This window comes from Vicia villosa, linkage group LG6 (assembly GCF_029867415.1).
Source record: "Vicia villosa cultivar HV-30 ecotype Madison, WI linkage group LG6, Vvil1.0, whole genome shotgun sequence".
Classification (NCBI taxonomy): Eukaryota; Viridiplantae; Streptophyta; class Magnoliopsida; order Fabales; family Fabaceae; genus Vicia; species Vicia villosa.
In genome coordinates, this window is record NC_081185.1 from 26,754,230 (window position 1) to 26,779,811 (window position 25,582).

The 25,582-nt window shown below is 36.5% G+C and overlaps 4 protein-coding genes across 8 annotated transcripts; 1 reads left to right on the forward strand and 3 right to left on the reverse strand.

Annotated features, from left to right (window-relative positions):
* Positions 1–1,474: 1,474 nt before the first annotated feature.
* On the reverse strand, positions 1,475–2,209 carry LOC131613410 (uncharacterized). The gene has a single exon (XM_058885084.1). The coding sequence runs from the start codon at positions 2,207–2,209 to the stop codon at positions 1,475–1,477; it is 735 nt and encodes a 244-aa protein (XP_058741067.1).
* Positions 2,210–9,933: 7,724 nt separating this feature from the next.
* Positions 9,934–10,671, reverse strand: LOC131613411 (uncharacterized). The gene is made up of 2 exons (XM_058885085.1): positions 10,306–10,671; positions 9,934–10,200 (listed from the first exon to the last, which is right to left on the reverse strand). The coding sequence occupies exons 1-2, from the start codon at positions 10,669–10,671 to the stop codon at positions 9,934–9,936; spliced, it is 633 nt and encodes a 210-aa protein (XP_058741068.1).
* Positions 10,672–17,411: 6,740 nt separating this feature from the next.
* LOC131609041 (putative pentatricopeptide repeat-containing protein At1g16830) lies at positions 17,412–24,667 on the reverse strand. Of its 5 annotated transcripts, none has more exons than XM_058880672.1 (6): positions 22,416–24,667; positions 22,169–22,245; positions 21,941–22,042; positions 21,762–21,845; positions 21,383–21,530; positions 17,412–17,889 (listed from the first exon to the last, which is right to left on the reverse strand). In XM_058880672.1, exon 1 carries the CDS (start codon positions 24,469–24,471, stop codon positions 22,510–22,512), a length of 1,962 nt encoding a protein of 653 aa, XP_058736655.1. In that variant the 5' UTR covers positions 24,472–24,667; the 3' UTR covers positions 17,412–17,889; positions 21,383–21,530; positions 21,762–21,845; positions 21,941–22,042; positions 22,169–22,245; positions 22,416–22,509. The 5 variants fall into 5 exon arrangements, with proteins under 5 accessions (XP_058736655.1, XP_058736657.1, XP_058736654.1 ...); XM_058880671.1 differs by lacking the exon at positions 17,412–17,889 and adding an exon at positions 19,043–21,183; XM_058880674.1 differs by lacking the exon at positions 21,383–21,530.
* On the forward strand, positions 18,020–19,630 carry LOC131613413 (heat shock cognate 70 kDa protein 2-like). Its single transcript, XM_058885086.1, has one exon. The coding sequence runs from the start codon at positions 18,050–18,052 to the stop codon at positions 19,628–19,630; it is 1,581 nt and encodes a 526-aa protein (XP_058741069.1). The 5' UTR covers positions 18,020–18,049.
* Positions 24,668–25,582: the final 915 nt, after the last annotated feature.

Sequence of the window (25,582 nt, forward strand, 5' to 3'; positions counted from 1 at the left end):
CTTCTTCATCCTCTTCACACCACAAAACACAAATGACACAAACCTACCCCCACCTAGCATTCGTCTACTTTGAAACCGGCTACCAGATGCCGTTCCAATTTCGCTTCTCGCGCGACACGCCGTTTACGGAATTGATACCGTCGCTCAACACGCTTTTGCGCTATCCCGAGAATCGAAAGGTTGTCAAGCTCGAGTACCGCTCGCCATCGCTTAACGACGAGGGAGGCATTAAGTTCACACCTTTTGAGATCAAGAACGACGAAGATTTAGCGGTTATGTGGACAACGTTCGACCGATTTTCTTCGAAAGGCCCGATCGAGTTGGACGCCAAACTTCAAAGATCGGCGGACGACGTTATCAAAATGTTGACTCATCCCCACCTACCCGTGTTCAACAATATGTAACTTTAATTTTCAGTAATATTATCGTTCTAATCTTCACCCGGTTAAATAAAGCGAATCGTTGTTGTTTTTCATTTTTCTTCTGTCCAGACATAAATTCGGAGGTTCATTTCCGAATTCCATCATGGGGGTGCGTTCGGAGATGAACTTCCGAAACACCACATTTTCTGAAAATGTAACTTTATTTCGGAGATGCATCTCCGAAACCAATATTTTATATTAAAAAAAACACGTTTTCGGAAGTTCATTTCCGAAAACACCTTTTTTTCAAAAAAAAGTACCGTTTCGGAAATGAACTTCCGAAACAAGGGGTAATGTTGTAAATTCACCAGGGGTGAGCAAGAAGGTTAGGAGGTGGGTGAAGAAATTCTCATAATAAATTGTCAACTCGACTTTTCCTATTTGCATTCGTTACTTTCATGTAGTCTTCTAAATATAGCATTGTGATCTTTCTTTTGGATTTCCCTCATTTTAGGCCACTTCAACTATTTCATCTTCAACTATTTCAACTATTTCATCACTCTTTCCCTCATTATTTACTTAATTATTTAAAAAGGAAAGCCATATTATTTTGTAAGTGATCAATTATTTATTGGAAATGATTTAAATTATATATAAAACACAAAAATACAAGAAGTAATTCAACCAATTAATACAACAAAATATTTATAATATAAGGATCACAAGAGGCAAGACTTAACAATACAAACAACACAAAGCATAATTATAAGCAAAACAATCTCCTAAGAACAATACAACCAAAAACAATGAAGCAACAACCTAATTTACACAAACCAACGCAATCAACTAGAGAGAGAAGTTGACATCATGATCCATTAATTTGAAGAAAGACTAAACAATGCAAAGTCATGAATCATGATAGAGTCTTAAAGCCATCCAAGAACAACATAAAATACAACCAAAAACTGTCAGGAAAACACTCTAAAGTCTAAACTAAACAATAGCAAGGAAAGGGGAAGCAAGCAGCATAAATCAGTAGCAAACTGAAAAGATCTCTTGAGGGCCTTCTCATCAGATCCAAGAACAATTCTTCTACCTACTCACATGGTCAACTAATTTGAAGCAAGAGCTTCCAAAATAGCAACAAAAGCAGTTACAGGATTTCCAAATATAGCTGAAAATATTAGCTTGAATACCACAACTGCTATCTTTGTGTACTTACTTATAGTCCTTGCTCTCCTTGAAATCCTCAAACGTTGATCCATCTCCATGCTCCACAAACGCTGAGTTTCTCTATCACTACTTGAATTTGTGGTTGCAATTGATCTTTCTACTTGAGAAAAATAACCCCTCCTCCAATTCTCAAGTATCAAATCCTTGAAACATGACACATGATAACAACTATTTCTATCATAATAACACCACCCTTTCACTTTTCCCACAACACTTCTATGCTTACATTTCACACACTTTGAACCAACTTTCTTAGACAATGTCAATGTCACGCTTCCACTTTCATCAGTAATACTATTTTTCAGCTTCAAACAACAAGGATGAAGATCATATCCGGTTCTAGAGCAATGGTACACAAACCCTAATATATCTTTTCCACAAGCATCACAGTATCTTTCTCTATCTCCAGGTGGTTTCTTGTGAAATTCGAAATAACTTTTCTCGAAAAAAGGATGAAAGGCGTAAGGATCTGGATATGCACATTCTCCATGTAGGACATGAGTGCAACTGTTCTTTTGACAATGGTAACTTGATCCAAACCCTAATTGTCTACAACCGCTGCATGTGTATGGTGCTCCTGGTGGCTTCTGTTGTAACAAATGTTCATGATCCATCTCAGTTATTTTCTGTGAATATTGGAAGTTAGTATTTAGATATCACAAACGTGTATGTTTCTATATATATATATATATATATATATGCAGCGAAAGAAAGCGTGCCCAATAAGTTTCTTTTTTTTCTTCTATTTTTGATGATTTTCCAAGTAATGACTTATTAATATACGTGAAGTTACGTAGTTTTTCTTCTTCTAGAAAATGCAATAGCAACTTCATGATATTTATGAATATCATTATCTTTCTAGAACATTCATACTTGGTTCCTTAACTATGTGAATTTAGTATTTGAAACTAAGATAGCAGATGATATTATATATTTCCCAACTTCCAGCTAAGAAAATGAATCAGCATTATATAATTAAAAATTGTTTATCCATTTAAACACATTATCTCAATTTATTATTATTTATCTGAATCATTCCGAGTAAGCATTTCATAGAAAATATAGTGAAGAGACTACTAACTTGCTAGCAAATCTAGATTGTTGCATCATAAAAAAATATGCGTAGTTTACCATAATCTAGATTGTGATGTGATGATGACGATAAATTAGAAATTGGCTTTAAGAATTGACCAGTATTCCTCTCTGTCTTTGTGTCTACGGTATCAAATGCGGCTTAATTAACTAAATAATAAAATCGTTCCTAATTTGGTTCTTTTAGGTTTTTGACTTTCTCCCAAATTTTTGGATTTTTTATTAAAAAAGAATACTCTCTTATCACACTAATTAGTTTAATAAAAGTAATTATACGTAGTAGTTTAAAATATTAATACAATTGAAATAAATAATATGTTTTTATTATAATCAATAGGTACTACAAAAAAAGTTATTTTTTTAACTCATATGAAGATAATTTTATATATTTAAATTTCGTTTAGTTTATTATTTTTTTTAAGCAAGAAATATATTGATAGGAGAATTCAAAGTTCTCTAAACCTCGATACAAAAATCGAGCAAAAGCTCCCGAAGAAAAATTACGCACCAAATAGAACCTACGAAAGGTACAATAGAGGAATTCTACTAAATTCATAATAGTTACATTTGGGTTGTATAATTTTTTCTATAAAAGTCTATCTCCAAACCATAGCTTAGTTTATTATATGATTTTTGGAAAAAACTTAATATATATTTTTTACTATAACATTAAGTAAAAACAAACTCCTATAATAATATAAAAAAAATTGACATACAACAAGCTTTTCTTTCGATTTATTGGAGAATTGATTCAATTCTTCTTGTATGGCCAAAAATATCAAAATCCATTCAGAGTCTCGTAGAGCGTCATTTATGGATGATGCTTCTATGATAGACACCAGGCCCGATTGGTTTCTTCATATTATCTAAATGAAGATCTGATTCTAATAAGTTCAACTTTGTAACCTATAATCAATTCCTCAGGTTGAAAGGATTTTCCCCTATGTTTCTTTAGAGGTATTGGGGTGTGAGCAGCTTCTGGTTGAGCATGTTCAAAATCTTTAACCTTAGAAATTTTGTCTTCAGGGTCTGAGTATGTGATCTTCAGATCTGCAAACTTTTCAACTAGCTTTGACTTTTCAGGGTCAAGCTAATCATCAAACTTAACATGAATTGACGCTTCAACAACTCGTATCCTAACATGATACACTTTTGTTCTTTATAGTCAAACTTGTTAAGGTCGGTAACTTTGGTATTCAGCATAAAACAGACACAACCAAAGGGATGAAAATAAAAAATATTGGACTTTCTATTCTTCCATAATTCATAGGGAGTCTTATTCATAACGGGTCTTTTTGAGATCCTGTTCTGAATGTAACATGTTGTGTTGACTACTTAATTCGACCCAAAAGTGTTTTGTAATATATGTCTCATTAATCATGATTTTGCTCATTTCTTGCAAAGTACAATTTTTCCTTTCTGCAACTCCATTTTGTTAAAGAGTTCTAGGACAAGAGAATTCATGAGAAATGTAATTTTCATCAAAAAGTTTTTCAGAATCTTTGTTTTCAAATTTCCCACCATGATCACTTATGACTTTGACAATTTTAAAATCTTTTACATTTTTCACTTTGGAGGAGAAAGTAGCAAACACGAAATATGACTCATCCTTGGGTTTTAAGAATTTTACTCATGTCCATTTGTTGTAGTCATCAACGATTACTATTCCATACCTCTATCCAAAAAAGATTGGACAACTCTCAACTTTGTTTTGCAACAACCTTTAATTTACTCAGTTCCACTGAAATCTCTCATGGAGTATATATAGAAAACTCCTTTCTTACCGGATGGTCACCACCATATATACACATCAAAACTTCACATAAAAAAAATTAGCTTCCCTAATGTACCTTAGATTACCTCTCACACTCAATCTAAACACCGGAGCACCGAAACAATTATTTTTTGGTACAAGGTTGATGATGAAGGATATCTAAATAGTCTCATACTATACATCTTAGATCTCACAATATCAACATTTTTAGAAGTTTTTCACAAGGTTGAATCAAGAAGTAAGAGTGTTTGTGAATGGAGAAACTCATTGTTTTTTCTTAAGCTTTTTGAAAATATGGGTTTGGATCTCACTAGCTTTCACTCGCAGAGAATTCCATTGCGAGACTTATTTTTTTATCAATTAACAAGATTAACATGTTAGTCTTCCTTAGAAAATGACACTAAAAGGATTTAAATGTTAGAGGTTAGTCACAATAAGATGAATAAAATAACAAAATGATTCAAGTCAAATCATAAGATTATGATTTGAATCAAAAGAATAAATGACTTAAATAAATGTAGTAAAATGAGGAATTTGACATTTTGATTTGAATCAAAATTTGTGTTTATGATTCGAGTCAAGCTAAGGCATTATTCAATATATAGTTGTATTTTAAAAGATTTTTTGTTGACACTACTCAATTTAAAAGTTTTGTGATTCGATTCAAGGAGTGTTGTGATTCGAAACACACACATCCTTGATTTGAATAAAGCTTACAGAACCAAATTTCATATTTCCTCTTGATGTTTGATTTGAATCACTAAAAGGTTTGATTCGAATCAAGCTTCAAAAAACCTTGTTTTAAGATTTTTAACTTGTGATTCAAGCTACACTCAACATGTTGACTTAGACGAAATTGCTTAAGCTACAAACACACAACCATGGGTCCAAAACTCATTTATTGAATATAAAAGTAGCTCAAAGTACAAATATATTTGAATAAGTGAAATAGAAAAACTATAAACAAATTATTGAAAGTGGTAAATCAAATTAATGTGAATAAAGGTTTGTTCCTAAAATAAAGAAAACAAATCAGAAATTAATTTTTTCTCATTAAATATAATTATTTAGTGTAACATATTATAAAATAAAATATGATACCGAGTGCAATTAGCCATGAGTTCATCTCAATGAAAGCACCGAAGTTATTACTTATTAGGCAGGGTGTGATAAATCAAGAGTTTGAGGACAAGGGAACTTCAAAAGAATGAGGAGATAATTTGGATAAAATCTTGCTTGTTTTCATTCATTCTAGCCTTAAGGATCTATAATTTGTTACTTATAATGATTGCAATTTTTTTTTTTTGTAATCAAGAGATATATTAATAAGAGAACCAAAGGTTCTAAAGTTTGATTACAAAAAGCGAGGCCGAAAACCGAGCCAAGAAAATTAATCATCAAATACAACTTAAGAGAGGTAAAACAAAGGGGCTTTGTTGAACTCGTAAAAATTATAATTGGTCCGAGTAATTTTCCCGATAAACGACCACCGCCAAATAATCTTCTTTATGCTCCAAACCGTATCAAGAACGTTCCATGGATCATTCCGGAAAATAATCTCATTCCTAATATTCCAAATGGTCCAACAAGTTGCCAACCAAATCGTCCATTCCCTACCGGATTTCACCTGATTGAGTTTATCAAAGCCACACCAACTCAAGAAACTACTAAGGATACCATCCAAGCTATAATCATCAAATCCAATCCATATAGCAATCTCCTTCCAAATTAAACGAGATACCCGACAAGAAAGTAAAAGATGATGCAAGGATTCAACAACTTCATTACAACAATTACAAAGAGAAGATTGGGAGAAAGAAATACCTCTCAATAAGAGAATATCCCTTGTAGGCAACCTCTTAATGAAGCATCTCCAATCAAAGCACTTAATTTTTTGAGGCACTTTTAGCTTCCAAATAAGTTTGAATGCCTTTGAAAATTCTATATCCGGGCCTAAAGGAACATGGAATTTATCGAATAAATTATAGCTACTACGAACCGAGAAACCTCCAACCGGATCCGTGCTTCACTCCACCCTATCCTTGGCCGCGACATGCGGGCCGGTGTCATCAAGAAGTTGCAGCAGACGTTGCACATCATTGGCAGCCGCTGTGCTATTCGTGAGAGTAACACCGAAGTCACCACACTTCCAAGTGTCATTTTGCCAACCTCCCATGCACACAATAGACACAAACTTCAGCCCCGAATTATTGAAAGCAACCGGGAATAAATCCTTCAAGTAACTATCTCCCACCCACCTAGAATGCCAAAAAGAAATATGCTTACCACAACCAACTTTGAACCTACAATTGTCAATAAAAGAGTTCTCATTATAACTATGATCCAAAGCTAAAACATCCTTCCACCACGAAGACTCCGTAGTCTTTTCAAAAACTTTATCAATGGAAGACACCACCCTAAGACTAATGTCTCCATATCTTTCTTTCAACAATTCATACCACAAATCCTCCGAACCACAAAGAATTCTCCACCGCCATTTATGAAGAAGAGCAAGATTGAAATCTCTAATTCTGCTCAATCCAAGACCTCCATTTTCAACCAGTAAGCAAATAGTTCCCCAACTTACCCAATGAGTTTTTCTCCCTTCCCCCACACCTCCCCTTAAGAAATTACTTTGCAATCGTTTTATCTCCTTAAGAATCTTCTTAGGCGCCTTGTAGAAAGACAACATGAAGATAGAAAGACTACAAAGAACGGATTTTAGAAGAGTTAACTTTCCACCAAAACTTAACAAGCGATTCTTCCAATCCGAGAGTCTAGCCTTAATCTTACTCAAAATACAATTCCAACAAGAAATCCTTCTAGGATTGATTCCTATAGGTATTCCGAGGAAGATGAAATTATTATCCTCCCTCCTACAAGACAAAAAGTTAGAAGCAATATCCATAACATTTTCACCAATATTGATACCAATTAATTTACTTTTATGGAAATTGATTCCAAGTCCCGAAACCAACTCAAAACCCCTCAAAATAGCCTTTATCGCCCAAACTTGCTTCCAACTCCCTTCTCCAATCAAAATGGTGTCATCGGCAAATTGTAAGATTTTACTTTGCACAATCTCTTAATATTAAAGCCCACATACTCCCCCGCCTCCACCGCCTTAGAAACCAAACTCTTCAAACTCTCCATAACGATGACAAAAAGGAACGGCAAAAGAGGATCCCCTTGTCTAAGCCCTTTCTCCACCACGAACTCCTTAGTTTGGCTACCATTCACTAGAACCGACATCTTGCTTGAAAAAATTAACGCCTCCATCCACTTCATTCAAACCTCCCCAAAACCCATCTTCCGCAACATGAATCTAAGAAAATCCCAACAAACGTTATTGTATGCCTTCTCAAAATCAACCTTAAAAAGTAAACAACCTAGGCCTTCCCTCTTTTCCATATCAACAAATTCGTTCGCTACCATAACACCATCTAGAAGTTGTCTACCCGGAACGAAAGTGCTTTGGCAATTGGACACAATTGAACCCAACACCTTTTTGAGTCTCGATGCCAATAATTTAGAAATGGATTTATAAACACAACCCACCAAACATATCGGCCTATAATCTTCAAGCCCCAAAAGGTTTGAACATTTAGGGATCAATGTCAAAAAAGATGAAATAATCGCCTTAGACAATAAAGCATCCACATGAAAACAATTGAAGCAAATAACGAAGTCCTCTTTCAATATTTCCCAACACTTCTTGATAAACATGAAAGAAAAACCATCCGGCCTAGGGCTTTTGGATCCCTCACAATTCCAAACGGCTTCTTTAATCTCATCAACTGAAAAAGGCTTTTTAAGAAAATGTTTTTCCTCTTCTTTTAGAACACCAAAAGAAATTCCCTCCAAACCCGGCCTTCCCCTTTCCACCCCGGAAAACTTCTTCTCAAAATACTTCTTAACCTCTTCTTTAACCTCCATCACCGAATCAACAATACCTCTTTCCATCCTCAAAGAACCAATGTGATTGTGACTTCTTCTACCTTTCATAACTCCATGAAAAAACTTGTTATTCGTATCTCCGTCATTTAACCATCTCAATCTCGACTTTTAAATCAACATGTTCTCTTTGATTTTTAAATTCATCTATATGTCTCTCGAAGCCAGCCTCTTCCTATCTAGAATCTCCTCCGATTCTTCGACATCATCATCCCCAATTAGTACATCTCCTTCATTCAAAACACGAACTCCCTCCTCAACCGCCATATCATAGTTTCCAAATATATTTGCATTCCACCACCTCAATCTATCCTTAAGAATCCTCAATTTCTCCTTAAGAACATAATCGCCCCTTCCCACCATCGATAAAGAATTCCACTCTTGTTTCACAAACGGAATAAATTCCTTATTCGAGAACCACTCGTTGTTTACTTTGAAAGGTTTAGGGCCCCGATTAGATTTATCACACACCAACCAAACGGGACAATGATCTGAGATATCACGATCCCCTACTAACTGACCAACCACACCCCAGTTGCTCACAACTTTACTCGCCACCAAAAAAATGATCAATTCTACTTCTAGACCTCCCCTCACCCCCAAACCAAGTGTACTTCTTTCCCTTACTAGGAACATCTATCAAACCACTCAATTCAATAAACTCCTCAAACTCCGTCCATTCCCTACATGAGCTCAAAACCGAAGCTCCCTTCCTTTCCCCCCTGCATTGTTGACAACATTAAAATCTCCCCCAATAACCCATTCCCCATCCGTGAATTTCGAATTTAGAGGAATAAATAATTGATCAATATTTGATAGAGCCAATAATAAATTGTCAACTCAAGTTTTCCTATTTGCATTCGTTACTTTCATGTGACGTAGTCTTTTAAATACTTTAGCATTGTGATCTTTCTTTTGGATTTCCCTCATTTTAGGCCACTTGAACTATTTCATCTTCAACTATTTCATCACTCTTTCCCTCTCTCATTATTTACTTAATTATTTAAAAAGGAAAGCCATATTATTTTGTAAGTGATCAATTATTTATTGGAAATGATTTAAATTATATATAAAACAAGAATACAAGAAGTAATTCAACCAATTAATACAACAAAATATTTATAATCTAAGGATCACAAGAGGCAAGACTTAACAATACAAACAACTCAAAGTATAATTATAAGCAAAACAATCTCCTAAGAACAATGCAACCAAAAACAATGAAGCAACAACCTAATTTACACAAACCAACGCGATCAACTAGAGAGAAGTTGAAATCATGATCCATTAATTTGAAGCAAGACTAAACAATGCAAAGTCATGAATCATGATAGAGTCTTAAAGCCATCCAAGAACAACATAAAATACAACAAAAAACTGTGAAGCAAAACTCTCTAAACTAAACAATAACAAGGAAAGGGGAAGCAAGCAGCATAAATCAGTAGCAATCTGAAAAGAACTCTTGAGGGCCTTCTCATCAGATCCAGGAACAATTCTTCTACCTACTCACATGGTCAACTAATTTGAAGCAAGAGCTTCCAAAATAGCAACAAAAGCAGTTACAGGATCTCCAAATATAGCTGCAAATATTAGTTTGAATACCATAATTGCTATCTTTGTGTACTTGCTTATAGTCTTTGCTCTCCTTGAAATCCTCAAACGTTGATCCATCTCCATGCTCGTGACTGCAAGTTGAGTTTCTCTTTCACTACTCGAGCTTGTAGTTGTAATTGATCTTTCTACTTGAGAAAAATAACCCCTCCTCCAATTGTCAAGTATCAAATCCTTTTAACATGACACATGATAACAACTATTTCCATCATAATAACACCACCCTTTCACTTTTCCCACAACACTCCTATGCTTACATTTCACACACTTTGAACGAACTTTCTTAGACAAATTCAATGTCACACTTCCACTTTCATCAGTAATACTATTTTTCAGCTTCAAACAGCAAGGATGAAGATCATATCCAGTCGTAGAACAATGATAAACAAACCCTAATATATCTTTTCCACAAGCATCACAGTATCTTTCTCTATCTCCAGGTGGTTTCTTGTGAAATTCGAAATAGCTTTTCTCAAAAAATGAATGAAAGGCGTAAGGATCTGGATATACACATTCTCCATGTAGGACATAGTTGCAACGAGAGTTCTGACAATGGTAACTTGATCCAAACCCTAGTTGTCTACAACCGCTGCATGTGTATGGTGCTCCAGGAGGCTTCTGTTGTAACAAATGTTCATGATCCATCTCAGTTATTTTCTTGTAAATATTGGAAGTTGGTTTTTAGATATCACAAACGTTTATGCTTCTATATATATGCAGCGAAAAAAGCGTGCCAAATAAGTTTCTTTTTTTTTTCTTTCTATTTTTGATGACTTTCCAAGAAATGATTTCTTAATATACGTGAAGTTACGTAGTTCTTCTTTTCTAGAAAATTCATTATCTTTCTGGAACATTCATACTTAGTTCCTTAACTATGTGAATTTAGCATTTGAAATTAAGATAGCAGAAGATATTATACACTTTCCAACTTCCAGCTAAGAAAATGAATCAGCATTATATAATTAACAATTGTTATCCATTTAAACACATTATCTCAATTTAGTATTATTAATTTGAATCATTCTGAGTAAGCATTTCTTAGAAAATATAGTGAAGAGACTACGTTACGAACTTGCATAAAAAAATATAATTGGAAATATGGTTGTGATGTGATGATTACGATAAATTAGAAATTGGCTTAAGAATTGACCTGCATTCCTCTTTGTCTTTGTGTCTACGCTATCAAATGCAACTTAATTAATTAAAGTAATAAATTCGCTCCCAATTTGGTTCTTTTAGGTTTTTGACTTTGACTTTCTCCCAAATTTTTGGATTCTTTATAAAAAAGAATACTCTCTTGTCACACTAATTTTTGGTCTATCAAGGTTTGGAGACATGAAGTTTAAGAAGAATTATATGGGGTAGTTTAAAATATGAAAATTTCTTTGCCAACCTCCCAACTCTCTAGCCCACCTCTGGTGAAAAACTCAAACTATCCCTGACTTCGGAAGTTCATCTCCGAAATGCAAGAAAAAGGTGTTTTCGGAGATGCATCTCCGAAAACAGCATTTCGGAAGTTCATTTCCGAAATACTGCGCGTTTTGCAGATTAAGCAAAACAGCCCCCTCCCCCAAACATTTTACCCTAATCATATTCTAAACACAACCCCTCTTCAAATTTTCTGCAAAAAGCAAGTGTAAGATCAAAGAGATTGCCCAAGTCTTCTTCCAATCTCAACCAAACTCATCATCAAACACTAATTGGTAAGTTTATCATTGTTTTTTCAAGTTTTAGATCTATTTGAATAAACTCTATTAGGGTGTTTAGAAACTGAAAAAATCACATTAAGATAGGTTAGTACTGATATTAGGATGTTTAGTAGGCATAAAAATAGTTTTGGTTTAGGTTTTTTGGGTCTGCCATTGGAGGTTGCAGAGAAGCTCTGCGCAGGGGTGTTTCGGAAGTTCATTTCCGAAAACACCTCCATCCCAGTTTTCGGAAATGAACTTCCGAACTGTATCAGAAGTGCATTTTTTTTGTTTTTTCATTTGTCTCGCATATTAATCGATTTCGATTGTTTACAGGAACATGTCAGGCAACCAACCAGCACGCATCAGACAGGGTAAGGAGACCCAGACTGCGTCGGCTAGACGCGAGCGGGCGGCGGCACAGCTGGCGTCGACCCAGGGACGGGGGCACGGTCGGGGACGCCGTGTGCGAGTTCCCGTGGGCGAGGGAGAGGGTACATCTGCTTCAGGATCTAGGAGTCGGCTGGCTCGGGCATCTTCTTTCCGCCAGCGAGAGGAGGAGGAGGAGGAGGAGGTGGCGGCAGTGCCCTACTACGAGCCGGAGGGGGTATCGGATGTTGACCCTCCAGCCGGGGAGGATGATGAGCAGGAGGACGGCCATCCGGGAGGGCCCTTTGACACCTCTGTGCTGATTAGCTACCACGATCACGTCGTTCGGCGTATCTGGGAGGAAGAGGTATTTTTTATAATTTAACCGTTTAATTGTCACCATTTTTTATAATTTAACCGTTTATTTGTCGCTTATTTAATATATGTTGCTTTTTTTTTTGTAACAGGAGCGAGAGCCGTTGAAAATGGTGAACCACACCCGGAAGATTTTCAGTCTGTTTAAACCAACAGCTAAGTGGTTTAACGACCATGTGCGAGGTTCAGGGCTTAGCGGGCTCTACATGACGGGGTATACCACCATCAGCACCGGCATGCAGGGGGCATTTGTGGAGCGCTGGCACAAGGAGACGTCCTCTTTCCACTTGCCGGTTGGGGAGATGACGATCACCTTGCATGACGTGCAGTGTCTTCTCCACCTGCCGATTAGGGGGCCGCTGTTGACCCACTCCAAGATCCAGAGGGTCGAGGCCATTGAGTGGATGACGCTCTATTTGGGCATGGAGCACGAGGTTGCTCACTTTGAGTGCGTCACGACATTTGGGCCTCATGTCCGGTTCACCACACTGAGCTGCTACTTTGAGCACCACCTGGACGCGGCTGCCGAGGCTGAGGGTGAGGGTGACGAGCTATTCACACAGTATCTCCGCGGCTGCGCTCTCCGGTGCTGGTACATGCATGTGGTAGGCGCTGCATGCTTTGTGGACAAGAGTGCCAGGTACGTCGACGTGACCTACCTCCACTACTTCATGGACCTGGATACCGTTCACCAGTGGAACTGGGGGACAGCTACTCTGGCATACCTCTACCAGAAGCTGAATGAGGCCTCCAACTAGAGGACGAGGCAGTTGGTCGGATCCTGCACACTACTTACGATACGTTTTATTTTAACACATTATCGTATTTATTTATTTATTTATGTTTCGTATTTATTTTTAATACATTATCGTGTTTGTGTTTCAGAGCTGGATCATCTCCTACTTCTCCCGCATCCACGGCTTCCGCTACGATCCTGCATATGTGGACGCCATGCCCAGGGCCGCCAGATACGCTCTCCAGAGGGGGAACGATGCGGTGGGACCATACCGTTTGTACTTGGACCGCACGATGCACGACGACGTCACCTGGAGGCCGTTCGCCGACTACGCTCAGATTGTCCCCTTTGACGGCATTGCTTTATATTCTGGCTGGTTGGCATGCGGGACTACCATCATGGGTCGGTATCTCCCTGAGCGGTGCATGCGTCAGTTCGGATTCGTGCAGCGGATACCCAGGTCCCCCTTTGAGGCTGCTCCCGACACAGTGACCCGAGTGCAGCTCACTGCCATATGGGCGGACTGGCAGCAGCATGTGGTACCGCAGGAGTACCGTCTCACTCGGGTCACACAGGACTGGCACGGTGAGGAGGGGTACGTCACATGGTTCTACCGGGTGTCCCATCCTCTGCTGAGACCCGACGTTCCCGGCGCTCCTAGGCCAGCACACGATGAGATCCTGGAGAACCAGCAGGCCGAGGATGACCACGCCATTGATCTCATGTCGATCTGCCAGCGGATAGAGATGCTTGGGCGGGACGCGTTGGATCGAGGTGTCGTTCATCAGAGAGGTCCAGATGCAGTCGCCGTGATGAAGATGATCGTCACTGATGCGGGCCGTGCGGCGGGATACATGCGGCAGAGGAGGGCCCAGGGTGAGAGGGTTAGGCACACCCAGTAGTGGTCGGGTTTATTTATTTTTTGATTTCGGATTGTATCTTTCGCACAGTATTATTATTATTTTCGGTTTGTATATATTATTTGGATCGGATTTATCATATTAGTATTTTCATTTTATCTGTTGCTTATTTTATTTGGCGTTTGCGTTTAATTAAAATGCGAGACTGTTAAGAAAAAACATAAAAAAAAAACACAGTTTCTGCATAATTCGAAAGTTCATTTCCGAATTCACCCCCCATGAGGTGTTTTCGGAAGTTCATCTCCGAAGACACCCCCTATGAGGTGTTTTCGGAGATGCACTTCCGAATTGTGGAAATTTTTTTAAAAAAAAAAACGCTTCGGAAGTTCATTTCCGAAGCAGGGGTATTTTGGGATTTTCGCTGGGGGTGACCCCCATAGGGAGGTGGCTAAAGAAATTTTCTAAAATATTAACACAAATGAAATAAATAATATATTTTTATTATATTTAATAGATACTTAAAAAAAGTTATTTTTTAACTCCATATAAATATGAAGAGGAGTTAAGGCCTCCAAGTGTTAATGCGTCTATCATTGAAGATTCAAGAGACATTGACGTACGTATCTATCCAAAACCTTAATATAATAGTGGTATGAGTCACTTCTCTTATAAATTTAATATTTATTTCATTCCTAGTCGATCTGGAACTTTAATATTTAACACTTGAAATTCAACAACCCCGCACAAGTGTGGGTCATGTAACGCCCCGATTTTTATTTAATTAATTTTCATAAATATTGTGTGATTGTTTGTGTTTGTTGTTGATTAATGTGTTGGGTTGGGGGAGTCCTTGAGTGTAGGGTGGTAGCCTTAAAAATATTTGTTTTAAGTTGTAAGGGATGTTTGAGTAAAACTTAGAGGTTTGGGGTGTTAAAGTGGAATTAATTATTAATAATTAATTAGAATTATTTTATTTATTTTAAATAATAGTAAGGAGAATATTATTTAAATAAATATTGAGCTTGGATGGTTATTTAATTTCTTTAATTTGAATAAGGTTTTAATAGAATTATAGTATAATAAAATAAGAAATGGGGAAATGAAAAGGGAGAACCTCCGCTAGAAAAATTTAAAAACTCAATATTTAAGGTAAGGATTGGACTTCCTCTTGTATTAGGAATTATATATGATAACATGGGGTGGATGTTTTTTGTATATTTGTGACTGTTTTTCTCTTTTCTATGTTCTGAGCAATTTGAGGTATGTTGATATTATCGTGTAGTTTGTTGTATATTTGTGATTGTTTTCTCTTTCTAACTTGTTATTTAGGGCACCCATATAGTTGACTTTGATCATATGTTTAAACACAAAAACAATTGTAATAGTTTCAAGCTAAATGACTGAGAGATAATTCAAGGTACATTCTTATGATAAAATGACGAAATCAAGTAACAAGTAAGATAACAAAGTCAATTACAATAAATGATAGTGAAATTATATATTAATTGATAGTTTGAAAATATCAAAAAAAAATGCAATTGTTCCACTAGGGAACTAGAAATGGATAATCAAGATCCACGAAGGAATCAGAAATGAAGAGAGTTGGATAATTGTTGATCTTGAACAAGGGTTTCGATCTTTGTTACGGTGATGAGGGGTGGACCTGCATGGTTAGCATTTCAACATCCAAGCTAGTACAAGATTCAAGATTTAAGGACTTATAATTTAAGGACTTTTCAAGATTTAAGGACTTACAATGTATTGAAACTTTAATGACATGTGAAAGATAAATTTATATAATTGAAAGGAGAGAGAATAATAAATATTTAAGAATTTAATAGGAAAAATAACATTAATTATTCATTGGAATTGTAAAGCGATTTATATTTAAATACAATTTTTTTCCAAAACGACTTATAATAAAAAACGGATGGAGTATATTAGAACGAGTAGAGTGAGCTTCAGATGTTCATCGGTAATGATGGAATATTTGTTGTGGGCGTGAACCTTTATTGCTTTGTTATATGAAAGAAGCAGTGTATTTGATTGCAGTGAGATGGAACATATGCCTCTGAATTTTTCGTGCTTTTTGCAACTTGGTGCATTGAATAATGTTAGCCACCATTTTTTGTTGTTGTATTTGCTCGTTGTCTTTCATATTTGTTGTAGTAGCATACTGATTTGTATGTTGTGTTTGGAGAATTACTTTCATTCTCCGGGACGATGCTCGGGATCCGCAAAGTTGAGGTTATGTTTATTTTGTACTATTCTCCGCGTCACGGAGAACTGTTCCCCTGCCAAGGGTAAGATCTCCGGCACTTCCCCTGAGGCATAGCTTGAATCAAGGTGGACGAAGCAAGTTGATTTAAAGGCAAACTGATCAAATTCTCGTTGCAAAGAAACCGAAATGTATTTCTGAAATATCCACTGAAATGCTCAATAATCAATAAATTAATGAAATTTGCCCAGAGATACATCTCCGAAAATAAATTTTAAAAAGAATGGGATGACCCTCATTTGCGGTGTTATTTAGTGAGACAAAAGATGCATTCGAAGATATACCTCCACAATCTAATAGAGAATTTCAGATTTTTATAAGGTGCTTTTTCACCTCTTAGGGTCGGATTAGTAATCCCCATAAACTTATTGTATACCCACATGGCTTTATTGTTGACCCATTAAATCTTTCAAGGTCACTGAGGCTTATTGTTGACCCATTAAATCCTTGAAGGTCACTTCCTCAGTAGGGATGAAATTTTTGTGTTGGATTTTTAAGAAGTTGATGTACATTATATCATATTATCATATCATATAGTATTATATAACATGAGCTTCTTTGATTTATCAGGACCCTTCAAATGCTATAATTGGCCATTACAATAGTAATGGGGAACAAATCCTCTCCATTTTTCAAAGAAATTGCATGGTCCATTACTAAGGTTTAAATTATATAAATGTTAAATTATACACATACATGTCACAACTTACAATAATAAGTGCATTTATACACCAAAAATCTTAGTAATTGAACTCTCCATTTCTTTAAAAAAATGGAGAGCATCTTGACTCATAGTAATGACATGTGAGAATTAAGAATTCATTGATTAACTCACTAATGAATGATAAACTTGTAAAATAACTTTAAAAAATCTATTACTACTACAACTTTTTTTAATTATATAATTTAGTCAAAGAGATCTTATATTTAGAAAGAGAAATGCAGTGCTTATACAAAAGATATTTTCAGAAGATACAAAATACAGTACATTCACTAGTCAATTTTCTCTTATACTTTAAAAAATTCACTGAAAAGCATTCAGTTTATTTTTCACAAAAGAAAACCTAGAGACTCTATTTAGTGATGGGGATGATAAAAGGTCATGGATTTGTATAGCAAATATATGTTAATTCATTTTATGGAATCTAAGGAGCCAAGAAGCTTATACTTGCATATACAACTTTTATGACAGAAGATTAAAAAGTGGACGCATTCAGCTAATTACATTTCACAGTGTATATTAAAGCAAACCAAAATCATTCCATTATTCTACCTATCAGAATTCCCTAAAACAGATTCATTCACTTGAAACAGAATGGCCAAAGAATATGAGGGACCTGCTATTGGAATCGACCTTGGTACGACTTATTCATGTGTTGCTGTATGGCAGGAGCAAAATAACCGAGCAGAGATTATCCACAATGAACAAGGAAACAGAATCACACCTTCTTTTGTTGCTTTCTCTAGTGATCAAAGGTTGATCGGTGATGCTGCTAAAAACCAAGCTGCTTCAAATCCAGCCAACACTATCTTCGGTAATTTATCTTCTTTTGGTTCCTGCATAAATAGTTGATAAATTAATTATTTTAGTTATTAATACTTTTTTGTAATGCTTTGAATAGAAAAGAACAAATTATATATCACCTACAATTTTGTTTATGCAGATGCAAAGAGGTTAATTGGAAGGAAATACAGCGATATCATTATTCAGAATGATATGCAGTTGTGGCCCTTTAAGGTCATTGCTGGTTTTAATGACAACCCAATGATCCTTGTTAATTACAGGGGCCAAGAAAAAAGCTTTTCTGCTGAGGAAATATCATCTATGATCCTCAGAAAAATGCGGGAGATCGCAGAGAAATTTTTGGAAACACCTATTGAAAATGCAGTGATTACAGTTCCGGCCTATTTCAACGATTCTCAGCGTAAAGCTACAATAGATGCTGGTACCATTGCAGGCTTGAATGTAAAGCGGATAATCAATGAACCTACTGCTGCCGCCCTTGCGTATGGCCTTCAAAAAAGACCTAATTTTGTTGAAGATAGAAACATTTTCATCTTTGATCTTGGTGGTGGAACTTTTGATGTATCTCTCCTCACAATTAAGAATAATGTCTTTCATGTTAAGGCTGTTGCTGGAGACACTCACCTCGGAGGAGAGGACTTTGACAACAGAATGATGAATCACTTTGTAGAGGAGATTAAAAGGAAGAACAAAGTAGACATTAGTGGAAACCCTGGATCTTTGAGGAGGCTAAGAACTAGCTGCGAGAGGGCGAAAAGGATCCTTTCTTTTGCTGTTGTTGCTACTGTTGAGGTAAATGCTTTGTTTCAGGGAATTGAGTTATCTTCATCTATCACTCGAGCAAAGTTTGAGATGATCAACATAGACCTCTTTGAAAAGTGTATGGAGATTGTCAGGAGATGCTTTGTGAATTCTGGAATGGACAAAAGTTGTGTAGATGATGTTGTCCTTATTGGTGGATCGTCCAGAATCCCCAAATTGCAACAACTATTGCAGGACTTTTTTAATGGGAAGGATTTGTGTATGAGCATCAACCCTGATGAAGCAGTGGCTTATGGGGCAGCTGTCCAGGCTGCTATGTTAAATGTCAAGTATGTTCCAAACTTAACGTTGCGAGATGTCATACCCTTGTCTCTTGGTACATCAGAAAAAGGAGATATTATGGATGTCGTGATTCCTAGGAACACTTCCATTCCTATCACTAAGAAGAAAACATATTTTACAGATGTAGATAACCAAAGTAGAGTTTCATTTAAGGTTTATGAGGGTGAGAGCATAATAGCTAGTGAGAACAACTTGCTCGGTGTGTTTTCTCTCTCACTTCCTCATGCACCTCGCGGTCTTCCTATCCAAGTATACTTTGCAATAGACGCGGATGGCATATTAAACTTGTCTGCAGAGGAAGAAACCAGTGGTACTAAGAGGGATATTACAGTAACACATGAAACAGAAAGCCTATCAACTGAAGAGCCTGAGAGAATGATTCAAGAAGCTGAGAACTTTAATGTTGAAGATAAGAAACCTGAGCAAAAAGCTAAAGCAATGAATGATTTGAACGATTATCTTTATCATGTGAGGCAAGTAATTGCTAATAATGATGTTAGTTCTTTGATTTCCCCCGTTGACAAATTGAAGATCTATACTGCAGTTGTGAAGGGCCAAAATTTGTTGGATGGAAACAAGGACGAAGAAACACATGTCTTAGTGGATTTTCTAAAGGAATTTCAGAGCATGGTTGATTCTGCTTTATACAAGATCACTATTGGAATCTGAAGCTTTAGAACTAATTAAATGAAGTATTTCAGCCTATTCAAGAAGTAAGCTCCTTGACAAAGGAACAATTTGTCTGAAAAATGATAGAACACTCAAATTTAAGTGAGAACTGATAACCATGTATCTCGGATGGTTTGTATGTTCTAAATTTTTTATAAGATTGAACTATTGTCTTTGGCTTAGTACTGTTGTGTACACCCTGAAGTGGTCATGAGGAACAATGAGGAAAAAATAAATGTACTTTCAATCATCCTTGAGCAGTTGGATCCTCTAGGAATTAGGCGTGTCATAGTATCTGACACTAGTATAACAAATTGGATGGGTTAGTAGTATCTATTTCATTCTATCACATGACACCACTTTTTATTTTTATTTTTGAAATAAAAGATTATGCATATTTCAAATGTATCGATTACAACCAATGTGATCAACCGATCCAGCTCCTGCAAAGACATAAAAACAGCATCATTACATCACAAGTAATGCAAGTTTGCTCCTATATTTGGGCTTCATCCACCCTCTATACAATATAGTATCTATGATATTTCTAGCTATCTTAGTATTATCCTCTATAGTGTCAAATATCTTGGCATTTCTATACATCCAAACTCCATAGATTGTTTCAGCTAGGGCAATTTTCAACATGCTAGCAGTAAAGCCTTTCCCTTTAATGAGATTTATAATCCATATGAAACTCCTCTGTCCATTGTAAAGGAGTGTGCTCGAGCTCCAGCCATCTTAAAACATCCCTCCAGATATCATGTGTTATCCTGCAGGCAAACAGCAAATGGTCTATATTCTCAATTGCCTCATTGCACAGACTACATTGTTCTTCCTGTAACAGTCCAAGCCTCTTCAGTCTTGCTTTGGTTGCAAGTCTTTCATGACAAGCCAACCATAAGCACAATACAGCTCTAGGTCTTGCATAGTTGTGTTGAATCAAGTGACTCCAAGTAACATAAACTTCTTCAGCCCTAATCCTGTCATAAAATTTCTTCATGGAGAATTTGCTCTTGTTCTGCATCTCTTCCCACAAGTGTTGGTGATTAATGACATCTTCTCTCTTTGCCATGATAGCTTTCATTATCCAAGAGCTACTATTGGCAATGGTAGCAGTCCAGACAGTCTCCTTTTTCAAGTAATAAACATGAACCCATTTCACCCATGAGTTGTCCAACTTCATGCTAATATTCCATAGGCACTTCATCATTGTTATATTATTCCAAGTCCCCATGTTAATCATGTCCAAACCACCATGCCTAATGGGACTGCAGACTCTTTTCCAGGCCACAGGGCTCTTTTTGCTCCTTTCCTAACCTGACCAAACAAAAGCTCTGCAGATTGACTCAATTTATTGTATGACACCACTTTTATTCCCACTCAATTTGGGCAGAATTATAAAATTGTCTCCACCATAAATTTGTCTCCACAGCTACTGCTACATGCATTCATTTCAGCTATGGAGTCTCTAAAGCTTTATAGTTTAATATGATTCGCTGATTGTCAACCAGATATGGACACCAATTGGCATACCAAGTGATACCATTTTCTGCCTGAAAACATGTTAAGGTGCTATCAGTGTTTGATTCAGATATGAATCTATACCTAACATCTTTAGTGGTTTAGGTCTCATTTGAAAATCAAGTCATCCAGTAGTTATTATGCTATAAATTTGAATGTCAACTCAACTCCTGTGATTTCTATTACTCTTCTAACAATGGATTAGATGCTAATAAGACAAAGGCTGTGAACCTAATAATAGTTTCAGCCTTCGGTTGTGATATGACGGGGTTGATCTTTCTCTTCAAATGTGTCAGTATGGCCTGATATAGTTCAACTATTTCTTCTAACTCTTTTCTTGAAGATGACATCTCTTTAGAAACAAAATGTTCATAGAATTCTGCACAAACAGAATACAGATAGGTTATCGCAATTCCTAAACTTCAGGTATTAATTATTATGGAGTGAGTTGTTTTGATTACCAAAGGTAGTTTTCATCTTTGAAATAAAATTACTATATTATTCATAAGTCATAACATAACAAAATAAAATCAGATTATCACTAATGATTACATTAATCTAATCATAAAATTCATACTGTAAATATAAGCAACATAGTAGTAGCACTTACCAAAAAACACCAGAGTGGCCCTTTAATCGATAACCACGGCTTAATGCATAAAGTTATTTGAAGCTCACCATTGCTTAACTCGGCCTGAGTTTAATTGAAAACAAGAAACTATCAGCAGAGCAAGTGAAGTTTTAAAAAATAACATTTCAATATTCACCATGAAAATTAAAGAAAATTACCTTCAATGTTAACTAACAGCAACCTGTTGGGATGCAGAATTAATCAGAAAGAACACAGACAAACATTCATGGGATAAGAACCTTCCTTCCTCATAGAGTAACCTAATTAACAAAATTGAACATAGAAACATCAATCCATGGCGTGAAATAAACTTGCAATTTTGAGGCTTGTAGTAAAACAAAGTAATGTAAAGAATTAAAAATATAAATATATATTATCATAGTTACCATGATATGTTCAAATCACTGGCATTCCAATCAAATATGTCTTTGAAATCAGACACCACTAAACCAATATGTGCAATCTTGCAAAAAAAACAGACCCAAATCAAGGACAAACAATAAGGGGTAGAAACACAAGATACAAGAAGACACAAGCACTCCAACAAGATTTGAGGCTTGTTGGAAAACAATAATATTTATCCTTGCAGAAAATAAAATACAAGTAAAGAATATAAGTCATGATAACTAGTACCAGTTTGTGGATAGATTGCCGCATTTCATGGTATAGGAATTGAATGAACCATTCAATCAGATGCTGGCCACAACATATTAGTAACAACAAGAGTTCAACCAACTGACACAGCTACATCTGACATGTCTTCAGAACTGGATGAATCCAGAACTAGATTGCATTCTGTATCAACTTCAGCACAGTGTTTATAATTTTCCTTTACACTTTCAGGATGCCTGCCACAGCTTAAGGTATGCAACACCTTAGCAGATAATAAACCCAAATCTCTCATTTCAGCCAACAAACTCCAACTACATTGTAATTTACACAAATTGAAGAAATTTCTGTCACCCAACTCAATCCTTGAATCAATCATCTCTTTCAGTAACAGTTGAATCTTTTGAAGATCTTTTTCCTTAAACGAACGGAAAAGAATCATATTAAATGTCTGAACATTAGGTTCCAGACCATTGTCCTTCATCTGGTCAAACAATGTGTTGGCCTCTAGAGTTAAACCACTTCTAAGATGTGCACGGATGCCAACAGCATATGCTTCACTGTCAAGCGGACATTTCTGGACTGCTGCTGATCTAAAAACAATGGCAGCCAAGTGATACTGACCAGCATTTATAAGCCCACTCGTTAACACAGTATGGATGAGAGCATCATTTGCATGATACATCATAGCACTACCTCGATACACATTAACTGCTTCATCAATTCTTCTCTCAGCACAAAGTGCACTTAGTAGCCCAGCAATACTATATTTATCCGGCTTAAAACCTTTAACAATCATATGTTCATAGTATTCAAGAGCACAAGAAGAATGGCCAGACTTAATAAAAGAGCTTAAAACAGCATTGCAGAACACTAAATCACCACCTATATGTCCGCAAGCTCGAACTATTTTGGGTAAGAGATCAAACCGTTCAGACCGACAAACTATAGACAACAATGAAGTAAGGGTATACAAATCAGGTGTCATATTATTTTGTTCCGATAACCGGTGAAAAACTTCAATTGCATCATCATGCATTCCGGACTTCAAAAGACAGTCAATTAACATATTAAAAAGAACTAAATCAGGATCTATCCCAGCAGAAACCATGTCTTTAAACAAATGTAAGGCAGAAGTCACCATATTGGATTCCATAAATGCCTTAATTAAAGCGGTATACGTGACAACATTAGGAGAACAACCGGTTCTAATCATTTTGTACAACAAATTGGTAGCAACATTGAGCCTACGCAATTTACAGAACCTATGAATGAGTACAGTCCAAACATTAACAGAAAACTCAATCTCTAGACCAACCATCAGACCCAAAATCTGATAAACCTGCCGAAACGCATTCATTTTACAAAACGAATTCACAACCGCACTAAAAGTAGCATGATTAGGACGATAGCGCAATCTCAACATGACTCTAAGAACATATGAAACACTGGCAATGTCATTTAAATTGGAAAGGTGGAAAAGTGCAATGTTGAAAGTAAGAAAATTCGGGAACTTCGTATTTTCCATAATATAAAAAGCTCGTTCTGGTTGCGAAGTTTTAAACATTGACTCCATAACTAAATTGGAAGCAAATGTATTCCGAAAAATTGCAAAACCATGAAATTCTACCATGTGCAGACAAGTTTCAATGAGCATGGTATAATTACCTGCACGAGAGAAAATCCTCAACAAGAGTAGTAAAGGATTAGGGTTTCTGTTACTGTCAGAGAGATTAATACAACCAATTGACTCTAACTCAGAGAGAATCATTTCCGGTGTTTCGTAACGGTCGATTAGGCGGCTGAGAACCGGGAGAATTCGATTGAAGTCGAGCGGGTCGTGGCGAGGTTGATTCGAGGAGCGGAGGAAACTGCCGAGGGTGATTAAATCGGAGAAATTCGATTTTATGCTCTGGTTATTGATATTTGAAATTTTTGAAACGGTGTTGTTGTTTGGATTGGTTGTGGTGGTGGTGGTGATAGGGATTTGGAGAGAGTTTGTTTGAGTTGTTATCATTTTCAAGAGGATTGGGATGAAACGGTGGTGTGGCCGTAATGCTATTGATAAGATGGTGTTCATGCGCGCGATAGAGAGAAGGGGGAAAGTGAGGGAAATTAATGAATATGTGGAAAAGGAGAAAGTTGGAGGAGTTTGTGACTGTTGAAGGCGGCCGGTGAGAAGTCCGGATGTGTTTTCCGGTGAGGTTTTGCATTTGACGGCCAGCTGCGGCTATGAACGATGGGGGAAGATGACGGGGGTGCTTAGTTTTGTTAGTTCATTTCTGGGGTTTAGTGTTTTTGTAAGAGCAGGGGTTTTGAGTTATAAAAAAAAAAAAAAAAAAAGACAAGAAAAAAAAAGTAAAAGAGTAGGATTTACTTTTATTATTATTATTTTATACTTTACTAAAAAATTGTCAATCCATTTTTTTTAATGGAGGTCTAAACCCGAAAAGAAAAGCTACAATAAAATTATTTTAAGAGTACGAATTTCTTGAATATTCTCCTAAAAAAATTAGTGATAAAATTCATCGTCGACGCAACGATTCGCCTCTCAGTGAACCATGTCACTTGCCTCAAGCTTTGTCAAAAGAAGAATTTTATTTTGACCTGACTCACATGTTTTTTGGGAAACTTTCTAGAAAGTCACTCATCCCAATACTACTCCAAGTCAAGCACGCTTAATGTTGAGTTTCTATGGTTATGCTATTGAAAAGAAGATGCATCTTGTTGGTATAGGTAGTATCAATCAATCTGTATAAGCCTTCTTTCAATCATGCAGTCTCTTCCCTGCATAACCTCAGGATCCCTCTTATTTCGATGAGGCGACCACTCCTTGCCATCTTTAGCCACGAGTATTACATGCGGGGCAACCACCCTCTGCCTTCTTTGTCTTCGGGTGTTACATAGCTCACATTCTTTTTCTTACCAGCCATATTTATGGTATCAATGACTTTTAAGGAATCAACATTCACCTCAACTCTCTCAAATCCACGAGCAATAGTAAGTTTGAGGCCTTCAAAAATCCCCTAGATCTCAGCCATGAAAACATTGCATTTTCATATAAACTTGGAGAAATCACATATCCATCTTCCATGAGCATCCCGAATAGTCCCTTCATACCCTGATAAGCCATGATCTCCACACGAACCAATTACATTAAGCTTAACATAGGACTCTCTTTCAAGGGAATT